The sequence below is a fragment of the Danaus plexippus genome, assembly GCF_018135715.1.
Source record: "Danaus plexippus chromosome 18 unlocalized genomic scaffold, MEX_DaPlex mxdp_35, whole genome shotgun sequence".
Taxonomy (NCBI): domain Eukaryota; kingdom Metazoa; phylum Arthropoda; class Insecta; order Lepidoptera; family Nymphalidae; genus Danaus; species Danaus plexippus.
The window spans coordinates 2170275-2191071 of record NW_026869854.1 but is presented as its reverse complement, the minus strand read 5'-3'; the positions used below and the strand labels follow the sequence as shown (position 1 = coordinate 2191071).

At 35.7% G+C, this 20797-nt stretch overlaps 3 protein-coding genes across 6 annotated transcripts; 1 reads left to right on the top strand and 2 right to left on the bottom strand.

Moving 5' to 3' along the window:
• Positions 1–181: 181 nt before the first annotated feature.
• LOC116773006 (uncharacterized) lies at positions 182–2135 on the top strand. 2 transcript variants are annotated; one of them, XM_032665358.2, is made up of 4 exons: positions 182–324; positions 824–1169; positions 1236–1415; positions 1663–2135. In XM_032665358.2, the coding sequence occupies exons 2-4, from the start codon at positions 1107–1109 to the stop codon at positions 1744–1746; spliced, it is 327 nt and encodes a 108-aa protein (XP_032521249.1). In that variant the 5' UTR covers positions 182–324; positions 824–1106; the 3' UTR covers positions 1747–2135. The 2 variants fall into 2 exon arrangements, with proteins under 2 accessions (XP_032521249.1, XP_032521248.2); XM_032665357.2 differs by having other exon boundaries at positions 195–324; positions 1085–1169.
• On the bottom strand, positions 1599–6278 carry LOC116773003 (pickpocket protein 28-like). Of its 2 annotated transcripts, none has more exons than XM_032665354.2 (10): positions 6031–6278; positions 5740–5946; positions 5203–5368; positions 4839–4966; positions 4288–4384; positions 3887–4036; positions 3563–3710; positions 3298–3475; positions 2998–3104; positions 1599–2824 (listed from the first exon to the last, which is right to left on the bottom strand). In XM_032665354.2, the coding sequence occupies exons 1-10, from the start codon at positions 6270–6272 to the stop codon at positions 2691–2693; spliced, it is 1557 nt and encodes a 518-aa protein (XP_032521245.2). In that variant the 5' UTR covers positions 6273–6278; the 3' UTR covers positions 1599–2690. The 2 variants fall into 2 exon arrangements, with proteins under 2 accessions (XP_032521245.2, XP_032521244.2); XM_032665353.2 differs by having other exon boundaries at positions 4288–4414; positions 6031–6277.
• A 107-nt stretch (positions 6279–6385) lies between these two features.
• Positions 6386–20788, bottom strand: LOC116773005 (uncharacterized). 2 transcript variants are annotated; one of them, XM_032665355.2, is made up of 5 exons: positions 20613–20788; positions 11636–11810; positions 10787–10970; positions 7334–7567; positions 6386–7037 (listed from the first exon to the last, which is right to left on the bottom strand). In XM_032665355.2, the coding sequence occupies exons 2-5, from the start codon at positions 11765–11767 to the stop codon at positions 6907–6909; spliced, it is 681 nt and encodes a 226-aa protein (XP_032521246.2). In that variant the 5' UTR covers positions 11768–11810; positions 20613–20788; the 3' UTR covers positions 6386–6906. The 2 variants fall into 2 exon arrangements, with proteins under 2 accessions (XP_032521246.2, XP_032521247.2); XM_032665356.2 differs by having other exon boundaries at positions 6386–7013; positions 20613–20785.
• Between the last annotated feature and the right edge of the window lie 9 nt (positions 20789–20797).

Here is a 20797-nt window from a genome sequence, read left to right as displayed (position 1 = left end):
ATTATTATTGAAACTTATTCATTTTTTAATTTATGTTGGCAACATCAGTGTTGAAGTTGAGATGGACCCTCGGACCTGCCCGGCTGCTCCACGGATGTGACCCAACACTACAGCGTTCGTGTTATGTCATTAAGACATTTAATATTTTTATGAAGTTTATTAAACGGTGTCATAATCATATGCTTTGTGTAATAATTCTTTTCTGGACTAAAATTTTACAAGTAAAGTAACAGTGAGTGTTTTCGTGGACAAAACATTAAATACACACAGTGTTAGTGTGGTGATGATAAATTGCACTTTGCACTTCATATATACAACATATACGTAGTTATTTTTTTAAAATTAATTAAATACAGATTCAAAAGCTGCCACAATCATTACAACTTTTAGCTCATAAGAATATTAGCTCTCACAAAACAAATAAATGGTTTTTACCAAACATAGAATCGGAATTGACAAACATTAATCAAGTATATCTGAGCACTGTCATCATAAGTTCGAGGAACACGTCTTTTCTAATGATAATCAAGCAATTTTAATAATCACTACATATTATTGTTAACCTACTGTACTAAAGAAAATGAAAAATCTTTTTTTTTGTTCACATGACGTTCGCTTAACCGAATTAAATATTTTATCAGAATTCCATGAATTTTTTTTACTAAAGGTCAGTTAATTAACACTTTTATTTTTGGAAGTTTACGAGGATTTGATAGTTATAATTTTGAGGGAAAAACACGAAAACTAATTACTATGAAGACAAAATTATTACTGATCCTCTAATAAAGGCACGACGTTATAGGCGCGACCTTCTTTTGTTCAGGTGAATCTGGGCCCAGCAGCTGATAGTTTTATTATATAACAAATACACAAACAGTCTATGGGCAAAGTAAACACGTTCGTCAACGTTTAGAAAAAATAAAACATTAAGAGACCCTGAATACAGATTGACCAATGATTTAATAATTGAATGCTGGCATGACAAAGAAAACAAGAAACATCATTTTTAGATTAAATTGAAAAATTGTAACCATTATGTAGTTTGTGATGGAGAGTTTTGTTTTCATATATTATGATGGTAAAGAACGATCTTAGTCGACGAGAAAATGTTGTGGGAACTCATTCTGTGGCTTGTGGCTTGTTCAATAGCTAACACTTGGGCCAACCCTGTAAGTATAAACAGTATATACTTAAATCTCCTAGTCCGGTAGTAAATGCCCGTATTTTGTCCGTAGCGAGTGATTCTCCCCGAGCACGAGTCTCTCGCGTCAGAGCTGTCATCTCGAGTCATGTCCAGAACGTCCCGTCTCCAGGACGTACGCGAGGCTCGGGATGCTCGCTTTCCTCTTCCCTCTCCCCAGGATCTAGAGGCTATCAGGAAGGCAGCGCAGATTCTCATAATGATCGGCGAACAGGTACTTGGATAGGGTACGTTATAGCCGTTACCGTTGAATTCTTTTGCATACCTTTTTTATGAAAGTTGTCTGCTACCACTCAGAATATAATATTTAATATAAAAAAAAAAGGAGGCAGGATGGGAATATGAAGAGCTCAGATTAATATCTAATTATATAGATTTCTTTATAGAAATAACTGTCTGTGGTACCAACAAATAATTTAATGGCTTTTCTATTGTTAAACATATTCATATGTAAAATACAGGTAATACCGTCCATCACCGGCGGCTCACCGACAGACGTCTTATCAACTGAAATACCCAACGACCAGGTTTATAATAACTACTAATTATATGTTACAAAATCACTTAAACCTTATTATGATGACTTCTAGACCGAGGCTTCTAAAAATACAGTGGACCGTTATTCATCCATATAATTTTCTATATTTGCATTTGTGTATCCTCATTAAACTTTTAATGGAAATAAAAAGAACTTCACAATAAAAAAGATTCCCAAAAAATAGTTTTTGATTTTCGTAACTTATATTCGGCAATGAAGATAAAAATAAATCAACATTAAAATTTACATCACTCCCATATTTTAGAATCGAAGGTTCTTCGACCGGACTCATTACTAGAATTGCTTTGTAGATTTGAATCATTATTCAATAGCCGGTGTGCTAATACAATACATTTTACTTCATTTTAATCATTAATAAAGATATTTAAAAGCAAATATAGTGGTTTGGTTTCGTTATTAATATAAGAAAAACAGCTTGAAATTCGGTCACAAGGTAATAAATAGCTCGTGTCCTTTTAAACGAGACTCCAATTATTAATTCCTTCCTAAGCTCTCAATAAAACATTATTCCAATAGTATTCAGAGAGCGTGACCTCTTCCTAATACAACAGATGCCCGCGGTGTCGCTGACCGTATCAAATGCCAAACGTCTCTCATCTCGCTTGATATTAAAGTATCCTTGACACCGATCTTGAGTCTCTAACAACACATCACATATATCTTAAAGCGTTGAGAGCCGCTTCAGTCGTTACGTTATTTACTGTTCCTATATAAATACTAGTTTTTTGTTTTTTATTAATAATATTTTTTTTATATAATAAAATTTTTTCTTTTTCGAATCATAGCTATTTTATTATCCATGACTGTTTCCATTATATATGTACCATGCGTGTATGAACGTTTTATTAAATCATTAACATACCACATTAAAAGGAATGATAATATCGTAATTCAGCCAACGTTCTTTGTAACCTTCGAATACTGTATCCTCTAGTAGTCTGTCCGTGGTGTCGTTGGTGTCTTGCGATGTGTGTTCACCCACAGCAGGATCAAGTGGAACATCAGCTCGGTCAGACTGACGACCGTGACGCCAGCCAGGGACATCACCAGGCTGCTGTGAGATACTGTTGTATTGATATGATTACTAACTAACTTTAGGAGGAGACCCATAAATTAAGGTTTTATGCTACACTGACATTGAAATTATTCATTAAATATCACATCGATCTCATGAACTGAGCATGTGTGTTCCGTGGAGATGACGGAGAGTCTTCATGGTGAAGACGTCGATACTCACTTAACGACTCGTACCAGCGTCTGTTGAGCTCAATAACTTGTATTTCCTGTTGGCTGTTTCTAAAATACACGCGGATCACTGACGTGTTCATGAGTTTTAAGCCTTGCCTGAAAGATTAAAATAAAAATATAATATTGTTTATAAATTACAGAAAATTCAAACTAAAATTTAATTGATTAAAATAGAGATCACAAGGACATTATACTTCAAAAATTTCCAGAAAACGCTTTGATGCTACTAATAAGAATAAAACGAAAAACAAATACAAACGCTTTAAAATTATAACAAAGCGTAGTTTACATAAAGTTGTCTCGATGTATCTTGTAGCTGTGTTCTCCGTAGGGCACTACATCCATAAGCGCTGAGTAATGTTGAACGTTACAATTTGGAATGCAGTGCTCGCAATGAATAGCGTTGGCTTTCTCCTCTCGCAGACTTTCATGAACGTCCTCTCCCGGGTAAAAGTACTTCAGTTTCTCTGTGTAAGGAACCCAAATGAAACAAGTAAAGATCGATTCATACTTTCCTGCCCATATATACATTATACAGAGTATACATTCCTGACCTCTATATTTGGCCAAACATTCGAGATGTTCCAGTGAGCAGACCGTTTGTGTCGGCTGGTCGAATGGAGTGCAGAGGCAGAGCGCTCTCAGCATCCGAGCTCGACACTCGGAGATACACTGTGACCATGAGCGTGAACCACAACCCAGCTGGTAAAAGAGTCATCCTGAGAACTTATTATAATATCCATATGTGGTTTGCCATTTGTGGTGATGACTATTATGTAGGTTTACTTATAACAGCTTCAGATTAAAATAGACCCATAACACAGCTCTTATTGAGTTTTAAATCATTGATATCTCTGGGTTTTATCTACATAGTTTACCCAAGTGTCCTCGTATCCTGCTAGTTCAGGGTCTGCGAGTCTCATCCGGGCGCGGAGTGAGAGGAACACGAATGAGTTCCGTCCCGACGAGTAGACGCGGATCACACCAGCACGAGCCAGCGGATGCTGGTTCCCATCGAATAACATTATCTGTAGTTATTCGGAACTTTTTAAACTATGAAAAAGAAGGGCTCGAGAAAATTCATTAATTCTGTGGCGTCCCTATTATGTTTAACATTGTGCGGAGCGGGACATATGAGTTCTCAGTATTGATATACAAAGCGTAGTTTCCCATCCTGTGTTCTCACACAAAAGACTTATTTGTAAAGAAACAAGCAGAATAGGCAAATTTAAATTATGTAGTTAAATTAAATGACTTAGAAGTGAGAGGAGAGACATACCTGAACGTCGTTAGCAGGTCGTACACGTCTTACAAAGTCTTGTGAATTGTCTTTGATGACCACCTGAAGCCCTTCGTCTGGCCCTGTTTTTGTCGCCCTGAACACTGAGTTGTTTTTATCTATGGAGCTAGATTTAATTTAATGTAGATCTGTATTGGCATATAGTTATGCTACATATGTCGGTACATTGATCGATAATAAACTATCGGTTTGAAACTTAAATTATAATACTAACTTTAGAAAGGAGGACAATAAATAATAATCTGCTCAACGCTAGTTAATAATCTGATGATCCAATAAAGTTTTAAGTTAACATCAAAAACTTTCTTTACATTGTTCTTTTTATTGAATTTTTATTTTGTTTTTGTCTCCACGCTAACAGGCTAACTTTGGCTACATACTCCATCAGAATAAAGTAGACCTCTAGAGTTTAGGACACAAATCTCTGAAGAAACAAAAGCAAAATAAAAAAGTTATACGATCTTCCAATCCAAGAATTTATAGTAATCTTTGCTTTGTAAGTTATATATAAAAACAAAATAGAACCTTACAGATATCTTGAATTAAAGATGCAACAGAAGCCGAACTCAGTGAGTCTTATTCCGAATAGTTTGTCACATGTGACGCGGCGTGCGGCCCAACCACAGCGGAGAAGCAACCGCTCGCATTTTGGAGATAGCTGTGAGAAATGTCACAATTGACTGAAGTGAGTCTCAGAACTATCAAACAGGAAGTATAGACACGCACGCGGACACGGCTAATGCAGGAAGACTTGTCTAACAACTGTTTACTGGAAACCTTACATATATACTAAGATGAGAGTAGCAAGACACATTACAGTCATCGCAATAGTCAAATTTAATTTAAATATGTAGCGTATTAATCAAAATCCTTACAGAGTAGTTCAGGACTCACCTGGTAGAGAATATCTGTAACATTAATCTCACCAAGTTTTTCTTTCAAAAAATCCAAAAATTTTGGGTCGTAAGTTGATGCGCTTAGATGGATAATGCCGAGGAAAGCCAACAGATTCGTTTTGATTTGATTGAGAGTGAATGTACTGTTTTTATCTAAAGAGTGCCTTAAATTAATAAATAAAATATTAGAGCGCCTTGAACTGGTTAGTAAGCAAATTTGTCCAGCGTCAACAATATGGCCAGCACAAATATATAAGAATAAATTGACATAGAACCAAAGAAAAATAAATTATTCTTGTAGAGCATGATGATACCAAACTTTTCGGAATAAAAGTTTTACACACATGCTCTATACAGGTATATTCCCCGATGTTTGTTATATTACAACCGTTTTAGCCATTTACCCAAAAACACTGACCGAGAGGAAAAAATAACATATAAAAAAGTTTTTTTTATATCGATACGAGCTTTTGGAAAATCTTTTTATGCCAACTATTAAAACAGTGACCTCCTAAACCTTATATTTAAAACTCACAAGTATGCCGCGTACTCATCACGAGACTCTCGACTGATCCGACCACTGCTACAGAGACCGACCGCTGGGAAGTCGACCTCACTAAGAGGGAACACGTCCAACTCCTGACTCACGGACAGACTGCTCTGACCAGAAGAACTCAGGGTGACAGGTATGAGCACACACATACCCACCGTTGCAATTAATATAACTAACGCGTAGCAAAATCTACGGATAAGTCACGCCTTCAATATTGAGACTAAAAAACTTCGTTTTGCGAGATGTAAACGTTATCGTGCAAGTCATCCTCACCTCACCAGCCGGGGATGTCTCCTGTCTGTGACATATCTGATTCCTTTAATAGAACTGTTCCTCATATATTGCCGTATCGTGTATCGGAAGCTGCTTCTCAGTCGTAACTCAAACTCATCCGGAGATGTCTCTTTAATACTCTTCCACCACAGCTCGGGGTCGCGAGTGCGCATCGTGATGCGGTCGGTGCCGGAGCCGGGAGCGCTCGTGTGACTCGGTGAATGTATTTCATCAATATACATAAATTAAAATTACTCACATGTCGTGACGGTCGTCGTCACACGGAACTAATGTTCCGACTACATGTAGAGTATGTTAAACATATTTAATTGTGGTTTAATTGAAATAAAACTCATTTTCTTCGCAAACTGCGACATTTATATTATTTATTTTATATTTAACAACACGAAACAATAAGCAGGCCCTGCTTCATTGTGATGTTCCCATATAATACAATTCGTTCATAAAATATGAATACTTTTGTTCCTTTTAATACCCGAGGATGTGATCATCCTGTATACGAAGTGAATACTGTATCAGCTTCTCCTTATCACCTATCTCTACATGTTCTGGTAACTCAGTCGAAGCACCTTTGGTGTCAAACAATATCAATAATTAATTATAATTTAAATAAATAATTGATCTTAAGATCTTTCTCCAACAAATAATACAGTAATATTATTGTAAGTGAAAAAAAATTACAAAATATGTTCAAATATTTTACATTTTCTGTTTGGTGTCGTATAATTTTTTAGGCCACTCTCCAAAGATATACGAAAATTAATTGTTCTTTTAATTTTATTTTTACACATTAATACGTTAAAAAGAAATAAATAATGAATTCAATGTCTTATGTTGTCTGTGTGGGAGTGTAGATCAATAGATGCTGGTGGAGGAGGTGATGCTGAGGAGGGCGAGGAGTGTTGAGACCAGCAGCGACAAGCGCGAGCCACCGCCCGGGGACGACGACAGGATCGACTTCCCTGGACAATACACGGAGGATAAGCCTAGATGTTGCAACAAGAGATACAGGCAGTTGGATATTATATGAAGGTTTTGGAAACAGTTCGGAGGATTCTATTCCTCCATATACATAACTCTGAAGACGAGAAACTTCAAAACTGAAATGTGTCATTACTGTCACAATAAAAGACAATAATTATTCGCTTCCTACTTAATAATTTATTTATTTATTATGATAAGCAGAGTTTCATCATTGTTATGGAGTTTAATGTTTCAGTGGCCATCTTTTCGTTAGCATTTAAAAGGACTCTATATGAACATATCAGCTGAGGGCACTCACATCTCTCTGCGAGTCTCCTCAGACAGCAGCAGTCTCTGAGGCGGGCGTACTTGGTGCAGTCTCTGGCGATTGGTCGGCAGCGGTGAGGCCCGACGTAGCAAGTGTGCGGCAACCAGGGGAACGGCTCCGGGAGGAACTGCCGCTCGCAGCAGCAGTGGTCGGACAACACGCGGCTCTCACAGTACTCCATTTCACGACGGCTGCAAGGACCGCAACCCACACGCGTCTCTGGAACTGACAGAAACACCGCCCATTGAGGCAAAAATTTAAGTTATCATATAAAGACATACGTAAACCGTCGCTAGCGTCACCTGCCAGCTTAGATAGCTTATAAATGGACAGTCATTCATTGTTCTAAGTCTGACTGACTCATCAATTACTAGAAAAATGCGTCTGTAAAAGATAGTAGGAGGAGCTCATTGTGTATTCCCCTCACAGCTGACGAGACGTCTCCGACACTGAATATCAATGATTTGAGAGCGGTTGTGTAACAGAGGACAATGGTTAGCCGTCTGATCGGATGTCTGAACTCGGGACTCATTAGTCCTTCAAGCTGGCACAGGTGTTAGGGATACGTGCTCGTCCGAATTAACTTAAGTAAATACTTACAGTACATAATTTATAAAATCTATAGATTGAAGTTGTATCGTACTTTTTTTCTGTTTATAAGAAGGTAACTTGTTTGTAACGTATAGATAACGTAATGCAGGAGATACGATCATATATCTTATTGTCCTTCAGTATTCTGAAATCTGATACTGATGCAATGGATGCATATATCGATGACTGTTATCCGCGGATGTTCGCGTTCGGTTTCAATTTAACTAATCCAAGTTTTTTTTGATAATTTTTAGAAATTCGTAATTATGCTACATTCTTTGTATAAAATGGAAATCAAGTGAGACGTGACAAAACAAATCGAAGGTTAACCGACCACAAGCAAAAAACACATCGAGGAAGTCGTGCGTGACATGGAACAAATCTGAGTAATACTTTATCCAGTAGTAACTGATTAGGTGACTGGAGACAGGTCCCCTTTACTCAAACTGATCGTGGCATTTGCCTTGGATTTTAATCTTATAAATAATTAGAATTATATAAACATGTAGAACTAGAACGTCCGCTCCGGAAGCTCCTCGTACCACAGACACCACGCCCGTCACCTTGACCGGCTGCTTTGGAAACCTTACAATTTGCGAAAAGAGACAGGTGGCCATTAAATGTTAACGAAATATATTTCTTATAACAGATTGTCTTTTTTTTTATTTCCTTCTTAATAAATTATTCTCTTGTCATGTTTTCCTTATCGAGTCTGAGATCTTTTGGTCTAATATTAACTCTATACTTTAAAACCTAACAAGTTTTGAACTCTCCTATTGTATTTATTTAGAAAAATCCATAGAAAAATCTTTCAATATCGATGACGGTTGATTAATAATTGAACGGTAACTTACACTGGGGCATACAGAGTCGGAATTATTTAACCTTGCACTAAATATTATATATCGATGTAAAACAATATAAAAAATGATTTATTAATACTATTTAAGTTATAACCATGTCACACTGAAGGATTTCTAACAGAAAAATAAAATTTATTGCCTGATTATAAGTTGGGTGACGACATTCCCACAGCCCTCGTACCAGTAGGTATTGTCTGGTGAGCGACTCATTGACTCTAAACCCACATTGTGTTTATTTTAACAAATCCCACTGACTACATAATATGCGTGAAATATTAAATCTAAGTAGCTATTGTTTTAATATAAAGGAAGGATTTGTCACGGGTATGTTTGGGACACGTCACTCGCCAGTAAGTCAGTGAAGTGCGCATTCATTCGATTAAATTACATGACATTGGACAATCTTTTATATACAGTGACAATTAGTGAGTTAACAACATATAATATATACCCTGTATAGGAGCGACTGTCGGTTTGAGAGCCAGGCAGTCAGCCTTCATAGTACAAAGGTCCGTTTCATAATATATCTAATTATCGTACTGATTATACATCGGTCACTGTGACTGCTAGAGCCTGTCATGACTGTAATCAAAGTTCACTGCTGGCTCATCATTACAATCACGTTTCGATGCAGATTCATCACAGCTGACTTAATGTTCAAATACCCGAGGCCGCTATCCGCACCCTCGCCTGTTTGAAGCTAGCAATGATCACTGTCACCCCTTCAGTACTCGGAAGCACTTGAATTACGGACGTTTGAGTACATACTAAACAAGATCTGTAAGTTGAAGGGGACGCGGAATTTATAAGGTTTCAAGGAAAATATGAACGAAATCACTGATCTTATAGACGGATTCGGTTCAGAGCTGATTCATAGGACGTTAGTTTGGAAGTAGATTAATATTATTGGATATTGCATATTTTGTGTGTTTACAAAATAACTAAAAAAAACTAATCGCAAAATTTCTATATTAAAGTAGACTCCATAGAGACTCCATAACGTATTTTCATTCATCGCGTCATCTTTTATTTGAAATCGGGAACACGGCGTCTATAGTCGTGCTGTTTAATGTTTATACATATATATATAGGTATCAGAGAAAACGCTCAAAGATTATTTCTCTAATATTTTTATTATCTGTATAAAGGTTTGAGAGAGCAATAAAAAACACTGTGAACGAGACGTCCAACATGTTAAATAAAGTTATTCAAACATATTTTTTTCTTCTGAAGATTCCTATTATTTTAATTAGTTTATATAATTAGCGTTATATTATCCAAGATAATCTTGTCACATGTCGTATGCCGCCGTCTAATCACATCCGACCTTCAAACTGCTGTGTACACAGTTTTAAAGCCGTCCTTCTTAATTCTCACAGCCATTGAACCAATTACTCTAAGACAAAGTTGCATCACTCCATGAAAGTTATGACGAATGTTTAGTTCTTCGCCGTAACTCACTAGTTCACTTTGATACTGCTTTTTTTATTACTTTTTTTATTATCGAGAGCTGTTTCATTTATTTCTACCTGGAATTATAATGAAGCGTAGTTTTTAACGTCCCTATCTCGCTACACAGTTCATCATTTGACTCGTGCAATAAATTCTAACATGCGCCAGAGAATGAATCTGTCACTTTTGTTTATAAAATTCCAAACAACTATGTCTTAAGAAATATAGAATCTCCAAAACATAAAAAAGGATTTTTAATGATAAGTTATGTTCTAAATAATGAGATTTTATTTAGACCGCTTCTTGTAAAGTCTGACCTTCGTGTCTTCTGTATCAGACAATCTCATGAAGATTAACGTTCGATACAGAGATGGACGAGGAGGTTACAGAAATTTATGAACGATAGACGTTTATTTTAAAAAGTTACCGTTAAAAAAAATCTAATTTATTTGGTATTCTGGCAATAATTATTAAAAAAATATTTAAAACTATCAACTCTTTTTATTTGTGGAGTATTGCTGAAGAGGCTCATACTTACTGTCATCCAAGTTGAGGAGCTGGGCGGCGGCGCGGGCGTCGGCGGTGGACACGTCGTGCTCCACGAAGTACTCCTCGTACTGGGGCTCCGGCTCCGGCCAGCCGCCTGCTGCAGCTGCTGGCTCCGACCGGCTGGAGTTCGTTGACCCCACACCTACCGCTCGGGAGCCTGAAATCGGTCGAGCCTGGAAACATTACACGCAACATTCACATCACACACCTGGAACTGTCTGTGGAAAAAAGAGAGGAGTTTTAGAGTTAGTTAATAAATAGTAAAGACATTTTTGGAATGGCAAATTACATAAAAAATGAATCGAAGTAGTTAAAAATATATTCGGGAAATTTTAAGGGGAACCTTTAAAAAATTTACTTGAACTACTCCGACCATCGACTGTTAGAAATTTATAAAGAATTTTATTTAAAATTAAAATTGTTACTTTATTCATCGCGGGTTTTTTTCTTTGACTGAATTGAATTTAAATATCCCTAAGTATGCCATACTTAACATAATTTATAGACAATAATAAACGACCTCGTAGCAAGTAATTGTGACAATGATAGGAGGAAATATTTCAGAAAGTCATGAATGTGTGCAACGTTGAATGATGAATGGTGTTAGTGAAAAAGTACATAATAGCGGTTGTTGAAGAGATTCTGTTTATTGAATCTTTGTTTGTTTATTAATGACACTTATTAGGTCGCGTATTAGTTAATAACGCGATGACTGTAACATTCACTTTACACATTACCTTTTGACTAGGTACAATTAAAGCAAGTTGTCACAAAGTAATTTCGACGAGTGTTTTTTATTTATTTAGTATTAAGTGTTCATGTGAAGTGAGTTCAATACCATAACTTCGGGAACTTTAAAGATGACGTCAGCAAGTGTCGCCGGCTTCACCATCATCACCATCACCATCACCAGTCGCAGGCCCCTCCCCGCCCTCCCCGCGCACACGGACACCACCCCGCGCCGCACCATAACATCGCAGCACGCAGCACTCTGCTGGTTCACGTCTCACGAGCTACGGACATACAGTACGTCATATATGAAGAAGTGACTTCCTAACACAATATATATAAATATACAATGTGTCTGGTGTCCTCTGAAGGTCGTGTTCAGTGTTAAGTTTCCGGGCACTGCGGTGTGTGATACACATAGTTACGTATTATTGATACTTTAAATTCGTTTATCATTATCCATCAACCAAAGCATAGAATAACTGTTACATTGCTCGTTTGTTTGTTTATTTTTCTGTAACAACTATAAAAAACAACAATCTGCCGATGGTTATGATATGTAACAAAATAGTTAAGCCATTAAATTCATCCAAATATGAATGTTTAAGACAAATCTTTATCGAAGGCCTCTAACATTTCTGTTATCTATCGCATGTCGCATTACGGTTTTTCATACGATACAGATTCGCGAAGTGAAAGGCCTTCAGTCGACCTGGACTCGCGATGTCCCACCAGGTGACATTTATTTTCAGTCATGTATGCCAGTAATCTCCGGTGTGTCGTTATCAATTAGTGTAATCAATACTATGCTCAGTGTTTTGCCCGCGTCTATCTTTTAAATGTATGTAGATTTTTAAACAATACGAACTCTAAAACAAACATTTAAATTAGAAATTATAGTTAGATATCTCCTCTTCAATTGATTTCCTATTTTCATTTTCATTCTCATTTATAATTTATTATCAATGAACAAATTTTTTATGTAAATGAATTTAAATGTGTCGTCGTAGTATAAAATCGCATCATTTTTCCTTAACTATAATATCTATAATTTTCATTTCCCTGAGGATGAGTATGACGTATTGCACGGCTTTATGGCAAAGATTAATATGGCTTATAAAATCAAATGTCCAGCGTTTGAAACATTTACAAGAACAATGGTACAGTAAATCTCACTTAGAAATAATGTATGGACTTGCGTGCACGAGCCAGCGAACACTGACCACCTACAGTCCTTGGAAGTTGAGTCGATGTTCTAATTGATTACGATTATGGTGTGTAAGTAATTTCACCTCCTCGGCTCGATGTTCTGAATACAAACGTCTCTCAAGGAGCTGATGCATCGCCAGCATTGTTTGCTGAACGCATCCGTCATTTGGTTAATATTAAAACGACCTAGATGTTCAACGAACATAATCAATACTTTATAATTTATATATCGAAGCTATATCCAAATAAAGTAGTATCCTATAAAATATATTCAACAGTTTTGTTTCACCTAATGTTGTCTGTAAGGTATTGTTTTTAGTGATAACAGCGCGCTCACAGACTGTCTGAGTATTATTTTTTCTGTTGAACTGTTTTTGTGTTCTTGTAACAATGAAGTTTAAGCAATGAAAAATAATACCTCGGGTGTACGACAGAACGAAACCAAGGCTGCTATACCGGTGGTCATGTTTATTGGCTTATAGTGTTTGTATATATTCAAAAATCTTTGCGTCTTATAAAAGTATGTATGCGTTACATGATTAAGCTGTGAGTAATGCACGCAAGCCACAAGCACTACGGAGACGTCTGACAGTGCTGAGAAGGGAGCGCATGTCTTTCATGAAATATAATGTCATGAAATATACAACAGAAATACAATTGTGAAGTATGAAAACCATGTTGATATAAAGGAAAATGTTAAAGAGGACAAACAATAGATGTCACTAGTGTTGTGAAGGCATCCTTACACGATGAGTAATGCGTCGGCCCTTCGACAGCTTCAGTAGAACGTCGGTAAGAGACGTCACTGCCGACTACTGATTACAAACTACCGTTACGAGACACATTCCTGGGAAAGTCGCCGCACACATGTACATTGTACCTACAACTCCGCTTTTGAGACGCGTTGAACAAAGAAAAATGTCGATAATTACACCGACGAACATTAATTGATCGTATTTTGTACGTAATCGTTCGAATCGGTGTCAGGAGCATCCATCAATTTGTTTTGTTATCATTTCTGATCCGTTCTCGGTACTTCGAAATATAAAGCAACATGTTCGTGTATGAATTCCTCGGAGATGTTATTTTATATCACAGTAAAATATAACAGCGGTCACTGAATCGCTTTAGTTTTTGATCGTAAATTGTTATAGATTTTAAAAACAAAAATATCTGATAGTTTCATAGGAGTGTAATATTTTTATAGCGATTCTGGTTAGTATATCGTCGGAACGTTTCACGGGCTGTTTATTGCCGCACTCCATACAGTAATGCTCTCAACAATATTTATTTCTTTAACCACTTCAATACATCATAATGTTACGACTACGAAGTCGCTAATGAAACTGAAAACTTTAAACGACAAAAACTGTAAGTTTATATCAAGTATTAATTATTTATCTGTTCCCGTTTGTGTTACTGAAGTCGGCTTCATTAAGTCGCATATATTAATGTTATTAAATAACACTAACAGGGCATTGCTATCTAAAATCTATATAATATTTTTTCGTTCTACTGATCTTTTAGGAGCAGTTCTCATTGTGATATTCATATTATAATAAAATACACAATGTACACACATCCTAATAAGAGTAATATTTTAGTTGACTATTTTTGTCCAAACCAGTCAAGATGATAAAGTATCTTATAAAATACCAAAAGCCGGGTCCAGGTCAGCTAAGATGTTCACCAACTCGTGATAATTGTTCTATTTATTATTACGTTTATTTTTCTATATTAATTTTTCTTTATATTGTCACGTTAACTGTTGAGGATGTCGGGTGACTCTATCAGCGAGCGTGTTTGTTATAACTCCTTACTCCAGCAACCAGTAGCCTGTAACCTGCTCGCTGTACCACGCGCACTAACGAATAATTATGAAATGTACAGCTGCCGTAACACAGTATCGACTTCCTATACACTTACATCATCTATTACGATGATATTGTATTGATACAAGAGAACGTAGAAAGTGTTAAATTATAGGATCAGGTCATCATTGGGTCCTTGTTATAATTATATTGAACTATAAATCTCACAGCGTGCGAGAATCGACTCATTCGTTCAATCCACTCATTCATATAACATAACTTAATAGCATAACTCAATAGCCTATTACACAAACACACGGCAAGCGCAACTCCCCCCTAACCAACTTTACTTTGAAGGACAACGAGCACACACACACACACACACACACACCACACACACACACACACACACACACACACACACACACACAACTCTATATCTATTTAAACTGCATAATATGTCTAAATAAAATCATTATTCAAATTGGGCAAATTCAGAAATTCGGTATCCTCTATACAAAAGAACTACTTTGAAAATGTATGGTAGGTACGTGTAAAAACCATGTCGCTTTAAACGTCGCTTGAAGTTGGTTAAACTCATTCATTGATATCGCGAGGAGGTGTCTCGTGGCCGACAAACTTTAACTTTGATAAGCATCTGTTTGTTTTGATAAGGAAGTTTCCTCGTCGCTGACTCGTCTTTACACGACGACGGACATTCAAGGCACCTCTCTAGTCACAATGTATACACAACGGCCACCGCGAGCAGATATCAACATATACTCATGTAAATAAGAAATAATCAAAGCTCTTACGATCACAGTTAAGTTAGAATCTATTCATATAGAGAGCACAAGTTAGAGTTCTATTTTAGACTTATGATACATGTAAGTTATTTGGTTATTTGTTATTAATCTCTGTAGTTTTGTTTTGTTTCATTGTGCACACTAATCTCATGAACTGCAAAATACTGAATTCTAAGGAACTGAATTCTGTTAAAAAATTACAACGGTCACAGGTTGTATATAATGACGCCGCAACGTATAAGAACGAAACATTAATCAAAAATGTTACAACGAAACAAAGGGAACCTTTAAAGTTACGTAAAAGTCATTTAAATAACCGTATAAATACAAATCTATTAAGGTTTCAAAGTTTTATCCTAACTGATGGCCTGATACACCTTTAGTACGGTTCTCAACATTTTTAAACCGATTAATAAACAGATTGTTTTTTAAGTGATTGAAGTCGCGTGCAATCATTTTGTAGTACGAATAATGTTGAATTCACAAACCGTCTGCTTGCTTAGTTTAGCTAGCGTCGTCACTACATACGGCGCCTTAGCATTTCATCATGGTCCACAAACATTATATTATTGGCGTAGGTTATTGAATGTAAAACTTCAAACGCTTCGTGTGCAGTGTGGCGATGCTAACTTGCACTAAACATACTGGTTTCAAATCTCAAGTCCGACATACGTAGCACACGGCAATAAATCAATTACCTAATAATCTCAATATGTTATTGTAAGTTAACCGACACGGTGATTGTTATACGATTACAGTAACGTCTGTAGTGTCTTAACTGAATCTGATGTGTTCTGGTCGGATAGTGTCGTTCATTAAGAGATAAAATAATGACTGATGTATTAAAAGAAGAAATATTAATAATATATTTGTTTCGTAATTTTAAATGACGACGATAACGTAAAATGAAGACAATATGACTTCGCATTCATTCTGAAGTTCAGAAATAATAGACTAATGACACGAATAAATATAAATATTAAATCAGAAAATATAGAATGAAAAGGACTCGAACCTGTGACCTCCGGAATGATAGGTTTAATTTGATTGAAGTCTTAATTCAACATTACTTTCATAATAAAAAGATAATAATTATTCGAACTTTATATTAATTTCTAGAAATATGTAATAAATAATATGTAATGAAAAGAATAAACCACGTAAAGCGAATATTGATGACGTATAACTGAATCTAAACATCGTACGTTGGGGCTAAGAGAGAAGTCGATGACCTCGAGCACCCTTCCTCGCGAATGTAGGGGCAGGTGAACCCTTCGATAAGAACTGGGTCAAACAAACAGCTGTGAGACCTCAGATGTTACAAAGTGAAAGAAACACATCTCGTTTGTGAAGTGTTCCTTATAACACATTATAATTAGGGGCCTTTTCAGACAAAACTCACTCATTACAACTTAATCAAAAATATATTATACATTTCATATCTCAATAAGTGTCATAAACATAATTTGTTTTTAAATTAGGAACTTGAATGCGATAAGGTGTATACCTTGTATAGGTGTCGGAGACACGTCGACACTTAGTGACATTGAATACTAATTTCAAATTGAAAAATATGGACCTATTTAGAGTAACATCTCACGAGCTGATCGTAACATATGTAATTATATTGTCCAAGAACGAGCAACAATATGAAATAACAGATCTAGCTTCGATGTTTTTTCAATAGGTAATGGGTACAACTGCAGGTCTGTCTGTGTGTGCCCCGTTGTACCGGGAGGTATAATCGTTCGTTCGTTCGGAGCACGCCCTGGCCGATGAACATAATGATGAACTGTGACATAATAAAGCACAGATCACATACGATTCATTGAAGCATGGGATTACAAAAAGAGAGTACTCGCATACAGCATTGAAATGAAAAAAACACTTAGCCGACTGCTCATAAGGTGTATGAGCAGGTTCAGATTTTAACTTTTGAGTATCAGTGTATGTATTTCTGGATGATCTTCTTCAAACTGCTCACATGTTGACTGATTACGAGCCTAACATTAGATGCATCATAGCGTCGTTCCGCGACCATCACCTGAGAACACGCAGCGCATTCTGAGGTAAACATAATCTGGTTAAGCTTTTATATCTCAACCCCTTTTTTGGTAACAAATTAAAATGTCTTACAAACAAGATGGTATAAAATTATGTCACGTCAGAGCGTCGGCCATTGGAAGGATAATTCTATTTAAAATATATAAAACCCATTAACCAGTCAGATTGTAATGTACAGAAACTTTATTATTCTCCGACACTAATTAGGGAAATATCAAATTGATATTATCCATCAAAATTAAATATGATCTTCACTTTTTCGTCGCCACGTAATTTAAAATAAAAATAATTATTTTCTTAATTAGGAGTTTTTCATGAACAACAGTGACAGTGACACGATAATTAATGAATTAATAAAACATTTCTCGTATCGATCTGGTGTAATACATCTATGACGTCATAGTAATCCTCGCTAATGACCAGCGTTATGTGGAGACGGCGACAATTAACACTCAAATAAAGACCACTTAAAACAATTGATTATCCTCTCGTACACCATCATCACTTACTGTACGACCAACCACACAGACATTCACACAAAACGCCACCTTTATATAAAAGCGATGAACGAGGCAAATTATAATGTTTATGTTCCGTAGCCATGGTTACTTCCAATGACTCCCAACATAGAAATGTCAACCATCAGCCTTCGTTTAAGCCTTCATCGGCTTACTAATATCATTTTCTTGGTTACTTCACAAGTGGCGTTTCCTGTCCTGTCTCAGTTATTATGTATACCTGTAATATTTTTAAGTCGATATCCGCTGTTCATCCGGGGGACATTTTATTTAGTGAGTAGTCTACGAAAGATTCGAAGTGATATTAAAAAAGATGGTCGGATTTGATTCTTTGTAAATTGATTTAGCGTACGGATAAAGAGTTAAGCAAACTAAAATTTTTAAAAGAATATTTTAGAAACTACTTTAAACTTAAGTGTAATATATATATATATATATTAAACTCAGGTCACATAAACATATATATATATCAGCAAGGTAACGTTAATAATCGTCATTGAACACTTTCAGACCAGGAGTCCGAAGCCGTCTTGGTGATGAATTGAGTAAATTACAGACAAGAAGTGCGAGGAATTCATGATTTCAAGATAAAGGAGGAAATCCTCTTTACTGTAACGACACTTTAAACAGCTTTTTGTAATTCTGTTCTTGTATAACCAACTGTTTGTGTCTGATGTTTTCAAACGACATGCAATTTTTTGTACAATATATTCCTATTACAAACTAGACAGAGTAAGTCAGCGTTTACATCAACTTGTTAAAATTATTTTGCTATGAAACAGACCAAGAAAATACATATTTTTAAATTTAATGTTTATCAATTACACCTAATATATATAGCGTACCTACTTATGTCCATGTAACGAACGTGTGTTACATATAGGAGGTAAGGTGTCAACATTACTTCATTAACACACAATGGACGGGGAAAGGGACGCAAAAGAAATGTACTGACGGAACAATACGCTTGAGAATAAAAATTAATACAAAACACAAATTTGAAATATAATAAGGTAATTCCAGGTGTTATATGAATTGCTAAGTTAAAATTAAGGATTGTTAGAGGTCAAAGGAAATAATTTCATGCGAAATTGACACGAAATATTTTTAAGCGTGTCTCCATTGTTTTGAAAAATGACATCGTAGAAGATTCTCAAATATTTTATTTTCCTATCGTTTCTTTATCCTATAGGTTTATTAATTATGTATATTACTTTTAATACTGACCGTCAGAGAACTGACCATTCATATGTACATAGAAAGTAACTCTACCGTTTCTCCCTTCTCTGTTACGAACTTCGTGAGGAGTAGGAGACATAGTATTGTTTCATACTACAAAGACGATCACAGCTCGTAATAAGGTAAAGACTCTGTAAATGTATGAGTGTCCGAGGGTGACTCCTGTGAGTGCAATTTATGTAATTGCTAATTGCACAACTGGCGACATCTCCGTCACGCGAATGTGTTACTCATCGCAGGACAGGACTCGTTAGGAGAATTACTGTTTATGGAACACTTACTTACACGGGATACTAGCGTTACAGGAACCACGGGGAACTAATACTAATATACGACTGCATCCATCGTAGATTTATAATATCTCTGTATCTCTGTAGAGCGACAGCTACGGTAAGGCTTGCATTTCTCATGAAACTGCTTTATTTTCAACCCTTTTTAATATTACTTAAAGAATTATATTATTGTAAGGTCGCGTCACAATGCAGGGGCGTTCAATATGTTTTGGTAATTTGTACTTAATTTAATTTAAATAACAATTAGTTACATTCTATGGCCAGCAGACAATGGTTTGCGAATACATTAAAAACTAACATTTCCACGTTATTTAGCACATAAGGACGCTCGGATGGCTCGACGGGACAGTGCTGGGAAGTTTAGAGATACATTCAAGATATAAAAATTGACTGGGACTAAATGACGTACACGATACGAAATTTCAATAAACATTTAGAAAACACTACATATTTAATTTCTTTTCGTGGTCTTTCATATCCGTTGCAGGTATTTAATACTCAATGAATTAATTGTAGCGATAGGTACTGTTTATAACATAACACACGGCAGTATTATTAGTAGTAGTTCCGTACAATATTTCACGATAGTGATTAGTTTAATTGATGTAAAACCAGATTTTTTTTCCATTAATTATACATCGTATTTTAACAAAATGTAATTTGTAAAATCTTGTTGTACTTTCTTTTATATATATTAATTCGGTTTGCTTTAACCGGACCCCAAAAAAAGACTGCTTGTCTAACAGTCTTAAATTACCGCAATTTTATCCGATAAATGTCATTGAATTAATTAATATTTTGTAGCAATGACTGGTTTCTCATATAAAAATAATATTAAATTATCTTTATTTACATTATTTTCTTGCACAGTAAGTAATTAATTTACGGAAGGTGTAAAAAATATGTTTTATTGACCTTGTATAATTCGTTAAATAAATTTATTAAATTTAATACATGAATTACATATGAATGTATATTTTATATCTATATTCATATTTTTTTAAAGTTTAAATATTAATTTAAATGAATTATGGGCTATCGACATCACTTCGTTTATATAAAAAGTCGATTATTTGTTAATTTTAAATATTTTGAATGAATATTCATACAGTTCTTTCTTCTCCGCGGCTCGTATAAAATACTTACATTATTTAACAGCAAGGTATTAAAAATCAGCACACATTGATCATGTCGACGCACAAAGAGAATACTTTACTGAGAACTAAACATTTAGGACGAGATGGACTTTATATAAACAATGTTGTGGCGGAAGAAGGACGCGGCCGTCCGGGGACGCGGACGGTACACAACTGACAGTTAGTGTTGTCGCT